A 13,467-nucleotide genomic window follows, 5' to 3' on the forward strand; every position below is an offset into this window, starting at 1 on the left:
AGAATGTAAAAGAGGAGCAAAGTGAAAATTTAAAAGATCTGGTGTCTGGACTTTTGGCGCCATTCGCAAAGGCACCTAAAGAAGACTTAAAAAGCGATATTTTGGAAGTCCGGCGGACATCTTCAAAGTATGTAATGAAGCGTCAGCTGCCTCGCAAGATTATTATTGACTTTTCATCTAAGAAGACTCGGGACACCATCTTATATAATTCGTACAATGTGGACTTGGATTATTTGGGCAACAAGGTTAAAATATTGAAGGATGTTTCATTTTTGGCTCGTAAAAGAAGATTTAAGTATAAAGGACTTGCGGCTTTCTTGAGGAAATGTGATGTAAAATATAAATGGTTGTTTCCAGAAGGCGTCTGGTTTAGATATAAGGATCAAACCTACAAGATTACATCGGAAGCGCAGCTGACAGACTTTTTGTTCAACCATCAGGAGTTCCAGCAAGAAGAAAGTCCAAAGTCTGAAGGGGAAAGTGGGGGGGGGAGGAGAGAGCGGGCGCAGCTGCCCCAGCTGCGCAGAGAGAACTGACACCGAGACGCGGGGGGGGGGGGGGGGGGAGAAAACCTGATCCTGAATATAGTCTATATTGTATAAGATCTACCAATCTGATAGCATATTAGAAAGATAACTTTTAAGAAAAATTGCAGCATGAAGGGAATACAAGACATGTAGTGTAGCGTTTGTATGTTGCTCTTCCCCTTCCCCCAGCCCCCCCTTCCCTTTTTTTTCTCTACCCCTTATACTTTTGTAGTCTTTTGTAGTTTTTATGTTAGATATTTTTTAAAAAATGAAAAGAAGTAAACAAGTGAGGAATAAGACAAGGTGTTGTGTTTGTTCATAATGCAAAACTATTTAAATCAGCTTCATATCATAGTTTAATGGACCCTAACCAAATTATTGTAGTGACTCACATTCAGACAATTAACTAGAGTTAGTTTAAAATATGGTTTCATATAAAGTCTGAACTAACAAAAGGTGTGAGCAACCATTTTACCATATTCCATTTTAATTCAGAGGCTGAAGACATGTTTTAAAGAACAGAACTTTTTAAAGAACTGAACCTTTTGTTAAAGATAGAATAAAAAGGTTAGCCAGATGCAGAAAGAACCTTGAATTAATAGAATAAACTTTACCTCTGTTGCAAAAATATAATTTCTAATAAAAAGCATACCCTTACCTGGATAGCCCATGCTAGCCTGATCTTGCCAGGTCACAAAAGCTAAGCAAAGATTGGCCTTGATTGGTAATTGGATGGGAGACCAACCAAGGAAAACCATGCAGAGGCAGGCAATGGCAAACACCTCTGTTAGGCTCTTGCCTTGAAAACCCCAGCAGAGGTTGCCATAAGTAGGCTATCACTTTCCATCACCACCATCAATAGAAAGTGTACTAAAGTATATTAAAGTTTTACACACTGAAGATGGCTTCAGTAATTTAACTTACACAGTTTACATCTGACCAATTATGTTACTCATATGGGTACATTTCATGTTGTTACCTACCATTTTTGTTTCTTCACTGTTAAGCAAAAATTCTGATATTACTTCAGCTCCAATCATATCTTTCCCACATGTTATCTAAAAAGAAAAAAGAACCCGAAAAACATTTCCATTAAATACACCACTATTTATCAATGCTAAACTATTGCTAGTACTATCTCTCAGAACACTGCATTTTACTTTTAAGCTAATCATCCTTGAAAAAAGAAACATGAGTATAGATGGAAGGAGTGTGCACTCTAATAAGTAATTAGGATATCAAATTATAAGGGCACATACCAACTCACTGTTTAAAAGTAAGAACGAAATAACATTTATCACTGACACTACACAAAATATTACTATAGAATGTTTTCTAACTACTTACTAGTTCCTTTGTTTCTCCGTTATTGTTTGAACTGAAATCCTTTGGTTGGAATTTCCAAAGTAGTGACAAGTCAGTTAACGAAAGTGGAACTTTCAATGGATTTCTAAAAGCTACTTCCACAGTTATTGGTTCTATGACAAAGAAAAGTCATTTTTACAAGATGTGAGAAAAAGCCAAGTCAATCATAACTGAAGACTAAAACTGCAGTTATATTCCATAAAGCAACTTTATTTCAGCAATATCAATATATGTATTCAAATTTTACCTCCAACTACGCCAAGTGGAAACCTAGAATTATCCGAGTATCTGTTCAGACAATACTGTGTTGGTTGGAAATTTGACAGTACAGTGCTCTTGTTAGCTGCAGCCACAACTTGCTCTTCAAGCTCTTTCCACTGTTGTGAAAATTCAGAGTCATACTCTTGATCAAGGCTTATGTGTGTTGCTGCCTGTTTTTCACCTAGTTGTAAATACATATATTAAAAAAGACAAAATCACTTAAGTGCTGCACAGAATGCCAAACAAAAACAGGTTCAATTTCTACCTCCTTGTTTACATCATGTCTAAATTAAAATTGAGAACATGAAATTAAATTACGGCATAATGTAATTTTCTCTGATACCTATTTTGTACATGTTCACTTCAGGAAAGATTATGGCATGATTTAAACATAACAGAATTACGAATCATAAATCACCATGGGGGATGCTGAAGCTCTCACTTTTCCATATCTCCATATGCAAGGCTATCTAATGACATTCTTCTATGGCAACTGGCAAACTCTACATACTAGGATCCTAAGCTCTGGCTCAGTACTGATTTGCCAGGAAGGTGTGCATCATAGTTCTCAGATTCAGACATAACACCCAGAAGATGACAAAGCTCACAGATATATTCATATAGTAAGAAACATAGGCTGCCATTATATCTGAACAAAGTCTATATTACTGGCAGAAAGGGAGTATCAGGAATTTGAGAAACAGCAAGAGTCTAAGCTAGAGAAAAACAGGGTTTCTCACCTGTAACTGTTGATCGTCGAGTCTCTTTTGTGCAGACACACATTGGGGACTGCGCAGGCGCAGGCCAGCCGCGGAAAAGATTCTCTTAGCTTCTAGAAATGTGACGGGGACGTTCGGGTCCACCGCGCATGCGCGCCGGTGTTCCCGCCAATTTTGAACGTACAAATACCCGAACGTCCCTGGCATTCCCTCAGTTCACCTGAGCCGCCGGAGAAACTGTCGAGTAAACCAAGCACTCACAGCGGGGCAGGTGGGAGGGAATGTGTGTCTGCACAGAAGAGACTCGACGATCAACAGTTACAGGTGAGAAACCCTGTTTATCGTCGTCGTCCTTCTGTGCAGCCCCACATTGGGAGAATAACTAGCATCTCACCAATGGGGGCGGGTGGGAGTGTCTACTTGAATAAAGAATGCAGGACAGCCGTGCCAACTGCTGATTCACAGCACGCATTCACGTCCACAGAATAATGTTTGATGAAAGTGTCAGCAGTGGACCACGTTGCAGCTTGACAGACGTCCCGAAGCGGCACTCCTCGCAGGAAGGCAGCAGAGGCAGCCTGTGCTCGAGTAGAATGAGCAGTGACCAACAGAGGGCATCGGACTCCAGAGTGCTGATAACAAAGTTTAATTGTAGACACAATCCAGCGAGAGATGGACTGGGCAGAAGCTGGTGAGCCCTTGCGAGGGCCAGAGTAACACAAAAACAGGGCAGGAGACTGCCTGAAACATTTGGTGCGATGCAAATAAAACAACAAAGCACGTTTCACATCCAATGTATGCAGTGCTCGTTCCCCTGGCGAGGAGGGATTTGGAAAAAAGGAAGGGAGGACCACCTTTTGCTGCAGGTGAAATTTGGAGACCACCTTGGGCAGGAACTGCATGCTAGTGTGGAGCATGACCGTACCGGGGAAAAACTGCAGGAAGGGGGGCTCACATCTCAAAGCAGACAGCTCCCCCACCCGTCTAGACGACGTGATTGCTACCAAAAAGGCCACCTTCTGCGTGAGCAGAGGCAAGGGACAGGTAGACAGAGGCTCAAAAGGGGTGAGCATCAAACGGGAGAGCACCAGGGACAGGCTCCATTGGGGAGTAGGATGGGCCCTAGGAGGAAAGGACTTTAATAGGCCCTTCAGGAACTGTTTGGACAGCCAATGTGTAAAAACAGTCTTCCCATCAATCTGCTCATGGAAGGCCGAAATAGCAGCCATGTGCACTTTAACACTGGAGAACGCAAGAGCTTGGGAGCACAGGTCCAGGAGGTAGTCCAGAATGACAGGAAGCGGGCAATTAACCCCTTTGGGGGCTAACCACCTGGAGAAACGTGACCACTTTCTCTGATAGGACAACCTGGTAGACGGTTTACGGGCATTCAAGATTACTCCAAGCACCCCAGAAGAGAGGCCTGCTCTGGAGTGCATAGGAGCCAGGCATTCAGATTCAGCACTGCCACATCGTGATGCCAGACCCCGCCCCTGAGTAATAGGTCCGGGGCGTGTGGCAGCGGGAGGCAGCGCCCCTGTGACAGGGAGAGTAAAAGGGGGAACCAATCCTGGCGAGGCCACCGAGGGGCAATCAGGATACAGTGGGTTCGGAAGGCTCTGACCCTGGAGAGAACCTTGTGAAGGAGCGGGAAGGGAGGGAAGGCATAAAAGAGCCCCGGAGACCAGGGTATCTGGAAGGCATCCCCTAGCGAACGATGGCCAATTCCAGCCCGGGAGCAGAACAGGGGAGCCTGCTTGTTGTGGGCTGTGGCGAAGAGGTCGATGAGCGGGGTGCCCCACATGCGGAAAACTACGTGGAGATAAGCCCTGTTGAGGGACCACTCGTGTTGGGGCAAAAACACCCTGCTTAGAGTGTCTGCTGCTGTGTTGCTCTCCCCGGCAATATGAACGGCCTTGGGCAGGACGTTGTTGGTAATGGCCCAGTTCCAGAGCGTAGTTGCTTCCCTGCAGAGCTTGAGCGAGACCGTTCCTCCCTGCTTGTTGAGATAGTAACAAGCCGTGGTATTGTCCGACAGGACCTGCACCCTCCTGTTCCGAATGACATCTGTAAAAGAAGCAAGGGAGTAACGGATCGCTCTAAGCTCCAAGAGGTTAATGTGCATGTTCACTTCAAGTGAGGACCAAACACCTTGAGCTGACAGTCGCCCACAACGCCCTCCCCAGCCTAGATTGGAAGCGTCCGTAAAGACGGTGACCCTTGGCAGGAAGGGACCAAAAGGACAACCCTTGGGCAAGTTCTGAGGGACAGTCCACCACACCAAGGACCGCTGTACCACCCTAGGGATGGAGAACCGTTGATTTTGGTTCATAGCAAGGGGGTTGAAAGCTCGAACAAACCAATTTTGTAGGGGCCTCATGCGCAGGCGTGCAAAAAATACCACCCCTGTGGAGGAGGCCATGAGGCCCAACAACGTTTGAATCAGGAGGGCAGTTTGGAACCAGTTATGTACGAAGTGACGGGCCAGGGAGGACAGCCTGTGCAAGCGGTCCAGGGGTAGATAGGCCCGGCCTTGCAGAGAGTCGAAATGGACCCCGATGAACCTAATGGTTGTACCCGGGGACAAAACAGATTTTCCAAAATTAACAACCAGCCCCAGTCCGTCCAGCACGGACAAGGTGAGGGCGATAGAGTCCCGGAGGGAGTCAGCGGAGGGACCCACCAGGAGCCAGTCATCTGAATACGGGTAGACAAAACAGCCATTGGACCGTAAATGTGCCACCACGGCAGCCATACATTTAGTGAATACCCTGGGCGCCGAGGCCAGGCCGAAAGGCAAGGCCGTGTATTCATAAACGGCGCCTCCACATGTAAAACGGAGATATTTCCTGTGGCCCTCAAAGATGGAAATGTGGAAGTAAGCGTCTTTGAGATCTAAAATGGCCATCCAGACGCCTGATTCCAAGAGCTCCACAACTCGTGATAGAGTCAGCATCCTAAACTTATCCACCCTCAAGTAGCCATTAAGGCCCCGAAGATCCAAAATGGGCCGAAACCCCCCATCTTTCTTATCCACAAGAAAGTATCTCGAGTAAAACCCCCAAGGGGAAGTAGAGACATCAACCACCCAGACAGCACCTTTGTTCACCAACTCCAAAACATTATTTTGTAAAACAACATTACAACATGAAGTAGAATGAGGGGGGTGCGAGAGAGGGGGTGCAGTGGCAAACGATAACTTATAACCACGGGCCACAATAGAGAGGACCCAGGTATCAGTGGTAATAAGTTGCCAACGGGGCAAAAAAGGCCGAAGCCTGTCCAGGAACCGAATAACAACAGAGTCCTTGGAGGCCAACTGGGGAGCGTCCAGGCCCAGTCAGAAGACCGTGGGCTTCTGCGCAGAGGTCGAGGGCTTGGGCGAAGGAGGCTGCTGTCGTCCCTTGGACCGGCCGGAGCGTCTCGAAGAATGGCGCTGCTGGCCAGAGTAGGAACGGTGGCCATAGGATTGGCCTGAGAAGAACCGTCCCTGGCGTTGTTGGTACTGTTGGTAGGGGGACTGGTAGGACCGGAACCTGCCGTACCGATATCTCGGACCCGACTGTGGAGCCGAAGGCGCAACCCCGAGGGACTTGGCTGTCTGCTGGTTTTTCTTCATCAGGGAAAGGGACTCATCCGTTTTCTCGGAGAAGAGCTGGGGACCCTCAAACAGGAAATCCTCCACCTTGGCCTTCTTCTCGGGAGGCAGGGCCGTAGATCGAAGCTAGGCGTGCCGACGCAAGAGCACCGAAGATGCCATTGCCCGTGCCGCAGAGTCGGCGGCATCCTTACCAGCTGTCATCTGTTGTTTAGACAACCGTAGAGCCTCAGCCTGGAGAGCCTTAACTAAGTTACGGCGATCGTCAAGAAGGTCAGAGAGGTAAGAGGACAGTCGCTTCCACAAAAAAAGATTGTAGGAGCCCATTATCGTTTGGAAATTGGCGATACGGAACCCCAGGGAAGCCGAAGAATACATCTTCTGACCAATGCCATCCAGCTTTCTGCCCTCTCGATCCGACGGAGCCGAAGAGGAACCGCGTCGGAACCAAGCTTGACCTTCCTCGGCCACGATGGAAGGCGGCTTCGGATGGGCGAAGAGGTACGGGCAATCCTCCTGTTTCAGCCAATAATATTTCTCGACCTTCTTGGCCGTAGGAGGCATGGAAGCAGGGGTCTGCCAGAGCGCGAGGGCATTGTCGACGAGGTCCTCGACAGGAGGGAACGCCACCAAGGCAGTACAATGTCCTCCAGCAGCTTGCTCTTGGGTTTGGAGGTCATGGAGGTGACATCGATCTCCAGTGCTGCGGCCATCCGAACCATCTGCTCCGCGAATACTCTGTAGTCGTCATTAGGGGACGACGAACGGAGCTCTCCCAAAGTGTCATCAGGGGAAGGGTCAGAGGCCGCGTCCGAGGAGTACTCGGAAGGAGACGCCAGGCCCTCTTCATCCTCGGACTCTGAGAATGCAGCCGGGGTCTGCATCGGAACCGAAGAGCGGTCCGCCGGAACCGAGGAACCAGGCTCGGGAGCCGAAGAATGTTGATGCGGCCGAGCTGCAGGCGGAGCAAGAGGCAGGGTCGATGGTGCCGGAACCGAGGGCAAGGGCACTGGTGGACCAGGCAGGAAGGGGGCAGACTGCTGGACCCAAGCCACAAAATCTTGCCAGGAGGCCACGTTCCCAAAGCCCGGGACAGGCTGCCAAGGAGGTAGAGCAGCAGGCATCAGGGCGGATCGGCGAAATGGCGCCGGAACTGACGAGACGGGCTGTGCCGGAACGGAGACCTCGGACGGAACCGGAGCGGAAGGCAGGGAGCGTTCAAACTCCTGGAACGGTTCCGAGAAGCAAGGAAACGACTCGTAGTCGTCCAAAATCACTGGAGGAGGCGTATGCAGAGGCGACGGGGTGTGGAGGAGACTTCTCACGTCCACGTCAGGAGGGCCAGGCCTGGAAGGCAAACCGGCCAATGAAGTTGGGGCCGGCGATAAAACACGGCTCTTGGATTTCGACTTGGCCTTTGCCTTTTTTGGCGGGGGCTCCGAAGAAGCCTCGGTGGCCGAAGGTTTAGAAGAAGATTTTGACGAGGTACGCTTTTTTGTCTTCCGGCTGGACGGTCCATGCACGGAACCGGAGCCAGTCGGGTCCTCCGGAATGGACGGTCCCGTCGGTTCCAAGGGGAGCGGTTCCGGCAACTTACAGGATGGAGCCGGCGAAGGAGCGGCAGAGCTGGGCTTGCTCCCAGACGAGCCAGATGGCTTGGGGGGGAGAAGGTTCGCATCCCAGAGGAACGCCCGAAGCCTGGCCTTGCGATCGTTTCTCGCCTTCGGGGTGAAGGCCATACAAAACTTACAGCGCTCCACGACGTGCCCCTCGCCCAAACAGATAAGGCACAGGTCATGCCCATCTGAGTGGGTCATCTTTGTGCCACACTGGTGGCATTTTTTAAAGAGAGAGGTTTGTGACATTCCGACGGTGTTTCCCACAGATGGATCAGGAAAACACTAACTCACAAGTAGGAAAAACTCCAAAGAGACGAACGCTAACTAAAGAACCTTTTCGAACGGCGGCGAAAAAGGAACTGAGGGAATGCCGGGGACGTTCGGGTATTTCTACGTTCAAAATTGGCGGGAACACCGGCGCGCATGCGCGGTGGACCCGAACGTCCCCGTCACATTTCTAGAAGCTAAGAGAATCTTTTCCGCGGCTGGCCTGCGCCTGCGCAGTCCCCAATGTGGGGCTGCACAGAAGGACGACGACGATCTAAGGGATCAGCAAGGGAGATGAACAAGATAGCAAGAGCTATCTTGTAAGATAGCAAGATAGCAAGATAGCAAGAATTACACATATTTGGGATAGACAAAAGCTTGCCTGCTGATATCTAATGTATACCCTACTTTTTAAACTATGGGACTCCCAAAGAATCTAACAACATGTTTACAAACAATTGCCAAGATCCAAGGGGACTATGAATGTGTGTGCACAAGTTTGTGTATATATATGACTTGGCCTTCAGAGACGGTAGTTCCTTATGTCTCATGAGATAGTGCTTTGGAGAATCTTATAACTCTGAGGAGCTGCTACAAGAAAAGATGAAATAAAAACTATTCATGGCACCTTGGACCCTAGCCAACAATACATTTTAAATTACTATAATAAAATCAATACATCAACCATCTAAAAATCAGGAGATAACATTCTAAACAGCTTCATACAAAAATCTGATGAGAAAAAAAGAAGTGTTTAAAGCACACTTTCATACATAAAGATTTCTATTAAAAAATCTTTCAGGACATATACATGATTAAAATATGTTAAATATGTAAGATCATAAGAATAAAGAACTGTAACTACAGTATATGTATTTAAAGACATAGGAATCCAACCTCTACATACAAATGCCGACATTGCTTAAGGATCTGTAGACTGTAAATCTGCAACCACACCAACATCCATCACATTTCACTTTATACACACGGTTTAGCCTCTCAGCATTGTATCCTTGTATATTTAATTTTTGCTTGAATAGAACACTTTCACACTTATGCATCCACATGCTTTCAATAAAAACATTTATGGAATGCACTGAGGATAATGGGAGTCCTTCAGAAAGAACAAAATCATCTAGTTTCCCAGACAGCCAGTAGTGCTGATTGTGCCCATGCTTTGCAACATCCAGAGCAGCATACTGCATGACAAATTGTTGATGCACATATTGCCTAAGGATGCTTTCAAATAGGTACAATTCCAAAGCTCTGTGCAAGCTACGGGTGCGTGACATCCATGTATCACATAGGAATTGTGGCCACTTCTTGTGCTGATCATTTCTAAACCTATCACTAAGAGGCCAAACATTTACTCAGAAGAAAATTCCACTACATTCAACAGGCCTTACTCTTAGGTAAGTATGCCCATTCTGTAGCATAAGAGTATCAGCGTGGTCAGTTAGGAATTTATCACTCTACTAGCAACAAAGCCCATTGTGGTAAAAAATACAACGGGCTCTAGAAAGGGGAGGGTGGGCAGATGGGCATTTCCTCTTCCTGTCACTGATGGCAGGTGGATGAAAGCAGGGGGGGCATGGCCACCTCCTCTGAACCTGATCCTGACCGAGTGAAGGGGGGCATGCATTGTCACCTCCTGCTCTGCGCCTGATCCTGGCTGGGTGAATGAGGTGCAGGCATTACCTCCTGCTCCACACCTAAATCTATCTGGATGGGGGGGGGCATTTCCACCTGCTCCACTCCTGATCCTGGCCAAGTGAAGGGGTGGGCCTTGCCGCCTGCTCCATGCCTGATCCCGGCTGGGTGAAGCAGTGGTGGGCATTGCCACCTGTTCCACTCCTGATCCCGGTTGAGTGAAGAAGGGAAGGGCATTGCCTCCAACTCTGCACCTGATTCTGGCTGAGTGAAGTGGGGAGAGGATTGCCACCTGCTCCATGCCTGATTCCGGCAGGTTGAATGGGGGTGGGCATTGCCTCATGCTCCGCTCCTGATCCTGGCTGGGTGAAGAGGGTGGGCATTGTCACTTTCTCCTCACATGACTCGGGCCGGGTGAAGGGGAGTGGGCATTGCCTCCTGCTCTGTGCCTGATCCAGGCTGGGTGAAGAAGGATGGGCACTGCCTCATGCTCTGCTCCTGATGCCGGCCGAGTGAAGGGGGTGGACTTTGTCACCTGCTCCTTGCCTGATCCCGGCCAGGTGAAGGGGGGGCAGGCATAGCCACCTTCTCTGCTTCTGATCCCAGATGGTGAAGGGGGGCATTTCCTCTTGCTCCGCAGCTGATCCCAGCCGGGTGAAGGTGGGCAAGCACTGCCTCCCGCTGCAATCTTGATACCAGCTATGTGAAGGCTGGGTGGGTGGGCATTGCCACCTGCTCCCCTCCTGATCCCACCTGGGTGATGGCAGGGTGCAGGCACTGCTACCTGCTACACTTCTGATCTTGGCCAGGCGAAGGCGGGAGTGGGCATTGCCACCTGATCCCAGCTGGGTGATGGGGGGGCTATTGCCACCTGCTCCCCTCCTGATCCCAGCTGAGTGAAGGTGGGGGCAGGCATTGCCACCTGCTTTACTCCTCATCCCAGATGAAAGAGAGCGGGAGGTGGGCATTGCCACCTGCTCTGCACCTGATCCCAGCTGGGTGATGGTGGGGGGGGCATTGCCACCTGCTCCCCTCCTGCTCCCACCTGGGTGATGGCAGGGTGCAGGCACTGCCACCTTCTCCACTCCTGATCTCAGCTGGACGAAGGTGGGAGCGGGCATTGCCACCTGATCCCAGCTGGGTGATGGTGGGGGGTGGGTATTGCGACCTTCTCCCCTCCTGAACCCAGCTGAGTGAAGGTGGGGGCAGGCATTGCCACCTGCTTTGCTCCTCATCCCAGGTTAGAGAGAGCAGGGGGTGGGCATTGCCACCTGCTCCACACATGATCCCAGCTGGGTGAGGGTGGTAGGCAGGCATTGCCCCCTGCTCCACTCCTGATCCCATCTGGGTGAATGCAGGGGGCCAGACGTTGCCACCTTCTCCCCTTCTGAGTAAAGGCGGGGGCAGACATTGCCACCTTCTTTATTCCTCATCCCAGGTGAGAGAGGGTGGGGGATGGGCATAACCACATGCTCCGCTCCTGATCCCAGCTGGATGAAGGCAGGGGGTGGGCATTGCCACCTGCTTTGCTCCTGATCCCAGCTGGATGAAGGCAGGGGTAGGGAATTGCCAACTGCTCCGCTCCTGATCCCAACTGGGTGAAAGCAGGGAGTAGACATTGCCCCCTCTCTGCTCTTGATCCTAGCTGCGTGAAGATGGGGAGCAGGCATTGCTGCCTGCTTCACTCCTGATCAGATGGGGGGGCGAGCATTGGCATCTGCTCTACTCTACCCACTGCAGCACGCTCTCTGGAGTTCTGGCTGCCTCAACTGGGCTTCCCTCCACATTAGCGCCCTCTGGAGGCACACCAGGGTAGGAAGTGAGTTGTCTTGAATACGTTGGTTGTTCTGGGTTTTCCGGGCTGTCTTGAATACGCTTCACCTTTTATCTAATAGGATACTAACCATGTCTATTTAATGATACAGTATGAAGCAGGCAAAAAAGGACACTTACTTTCAAAAATAAATACTTTCAATTTATTTTAAAATAAATAAATAGAATTTTTGAAGAAATGAGATGGGCAAAAAAAATTGAGACATCTATTGTTGGAGAAGTGTCCACTTAAACCAGCTGCTTATAGACTACACTATGCAGAAAAGAGAGCATGGAGAGGGACCTCTCTTGGAATTAGGCAGTACTCAACCCTCGCATGTGTATGGCATGAGGGACGGGTACTGGTGCAGCTCCATACCTCCTGGCACAACTCTGAACAGAAAAAGAGAACCAAAAACAGAAAACAGTAATAGTAGAACAAAAACATTATTTCATGAAGAATTTTCCATTCAATTCCTGTATTGGTGCTACCTTCATTAAAGCAACTCGCATTAAAAACCACACTGATCATAGCAATCAAGGAGTACCAAATAATATTCTGCTTTTCTTAAGCAATGACTATTAGCAAGGCTTTAGATCTACTTAGATGGTTCGGAAAGTTCTGAATTATACAGCTTAGTTCTATATGCTTTAACTGGCATGTAACTATGTTTATTACATGCTACTCTAATTAACTGATTATCTTTTTAAAAGAATCCAGATATGTATTACCTTCTGCAGGCCGTCTGTCATGTCCAAAGAAAACTCGTGTTGCAGAGCTATTAATGTAGGGTAACGGAAGCTGGGGTAATGGTCCATCAGGTGACAGCTGACTTACATTCTGAAATGAAAAAAGGAAAAGACAACTTAAGAATTAATCGTTGGCAAATAAAAACTGCAAATGGCACTGAATAATAGAAAAACTGACCGTGCAGTATAGGGAGCAGAGATACAGGAATTCAGAGGAACTACTAATGTTCTTTTAAAAAGAAAAATATAGCAAAGTATACACTGGACTGGAGACATTTCATGATAATATAAAAAGAGATTTGCACACAGAATTGATGAGCCTATTCCTCATTATATAAATGTAACTTTTGTCATCCTAACAACAGGTTTTGTTCACTTATGAGCCTGCTACTTTTTAAAATTTAAATAGAAGGCTAAAAATTGAGTTTCACTATATTTATAGTCTTACAACTCAAAGAAAAAGAATTTCACTCAATACTGAGCTGAGTTCCACTGAAGGAAACTTCTGCTCATGCTGGAGAAGGGTTAACAGGAGAGTCATAAATTTATTTCTTTCATTTATAAAGCCCTCAAAGTGGCTTAAACACTAAAAAAAGCCCTATTAGAACCCAATGTTAAGTAAATGTTTTAGCCCTGAAGAGCCAAGCAGAGAGGAGTCAGGTATAGTTCTCCCTCTGACAGGAGAAACAAGGTGCTATTAATTAAACTCTATGATTCTTTCTTGCTGCAGCCACCTTCCATACTATTTCCGACGGTCCCGAGCCCTGAAAAACAGCATTTCAGAAGGCATACAGACAGCAAGATGCAGGAGGCAGAATCAGAGATCTATTTCATCTTCTGGATCCAAGCCAACAAGCTAGGTCCAAACTACTTAGAAGGAGAAACTTGTTCTCAGGGCA

At 48.3% G+C, this 13,467-nt stretch overlaps 1 protein-coding gene across 9 annotated transcripts in view; it reads right to left on the reverse strand.

Moving 5' to 3' along the window:
* Positions 1-13,467, reverse strand: part of TRAPPC8 (trafficking protein particle complex subunit 8) — a 94,611-nt gene that overhangs the window by 35,016 nt on the left and 46,128 nt on the right. For all 9 annotated transcript variants that reach the window (XM_054984374.1, XM_054984376.1, XM_054984373.1 and 6 more), the window contains 4 exons: positions 12,551-12,659; positions 2,140-2,334; positions 1,875-2,005; positions 1,511-1,585 (listed from right to left, as the gene is read on the reverse strand). In XM_054984374.1, coding sequence (XP_054840349.1) covers positions 1,511-1,585; positions 1,875-2,005; positions 2,140-2,334; positions 12,551-12,659 — 510 coding nt within the window. The remainder of the gene's footprint in view (positions 1-1,510; positions 1,586-1,874; positions 2,006-2,139; positions 2,335-12,550; positions 12,660-13,467) is intronic.

Source organism: Eublepharis macularius, chromosome 7 (assembly GCF_028583425.1).
Source record: "Eublepharis macularius isolate TG4126 chromosome 7, MPM_Emac_v1.0, whole genome shotgun sequence".
In the NCBI taxonomy this organism is placed as follows: domain Eukaryota; kingdom Metazoa; phylum Chordata; class Lepidosauria; order Squamata; family Eublepharidae; genus Eublepharis; species Eublepharis macularius.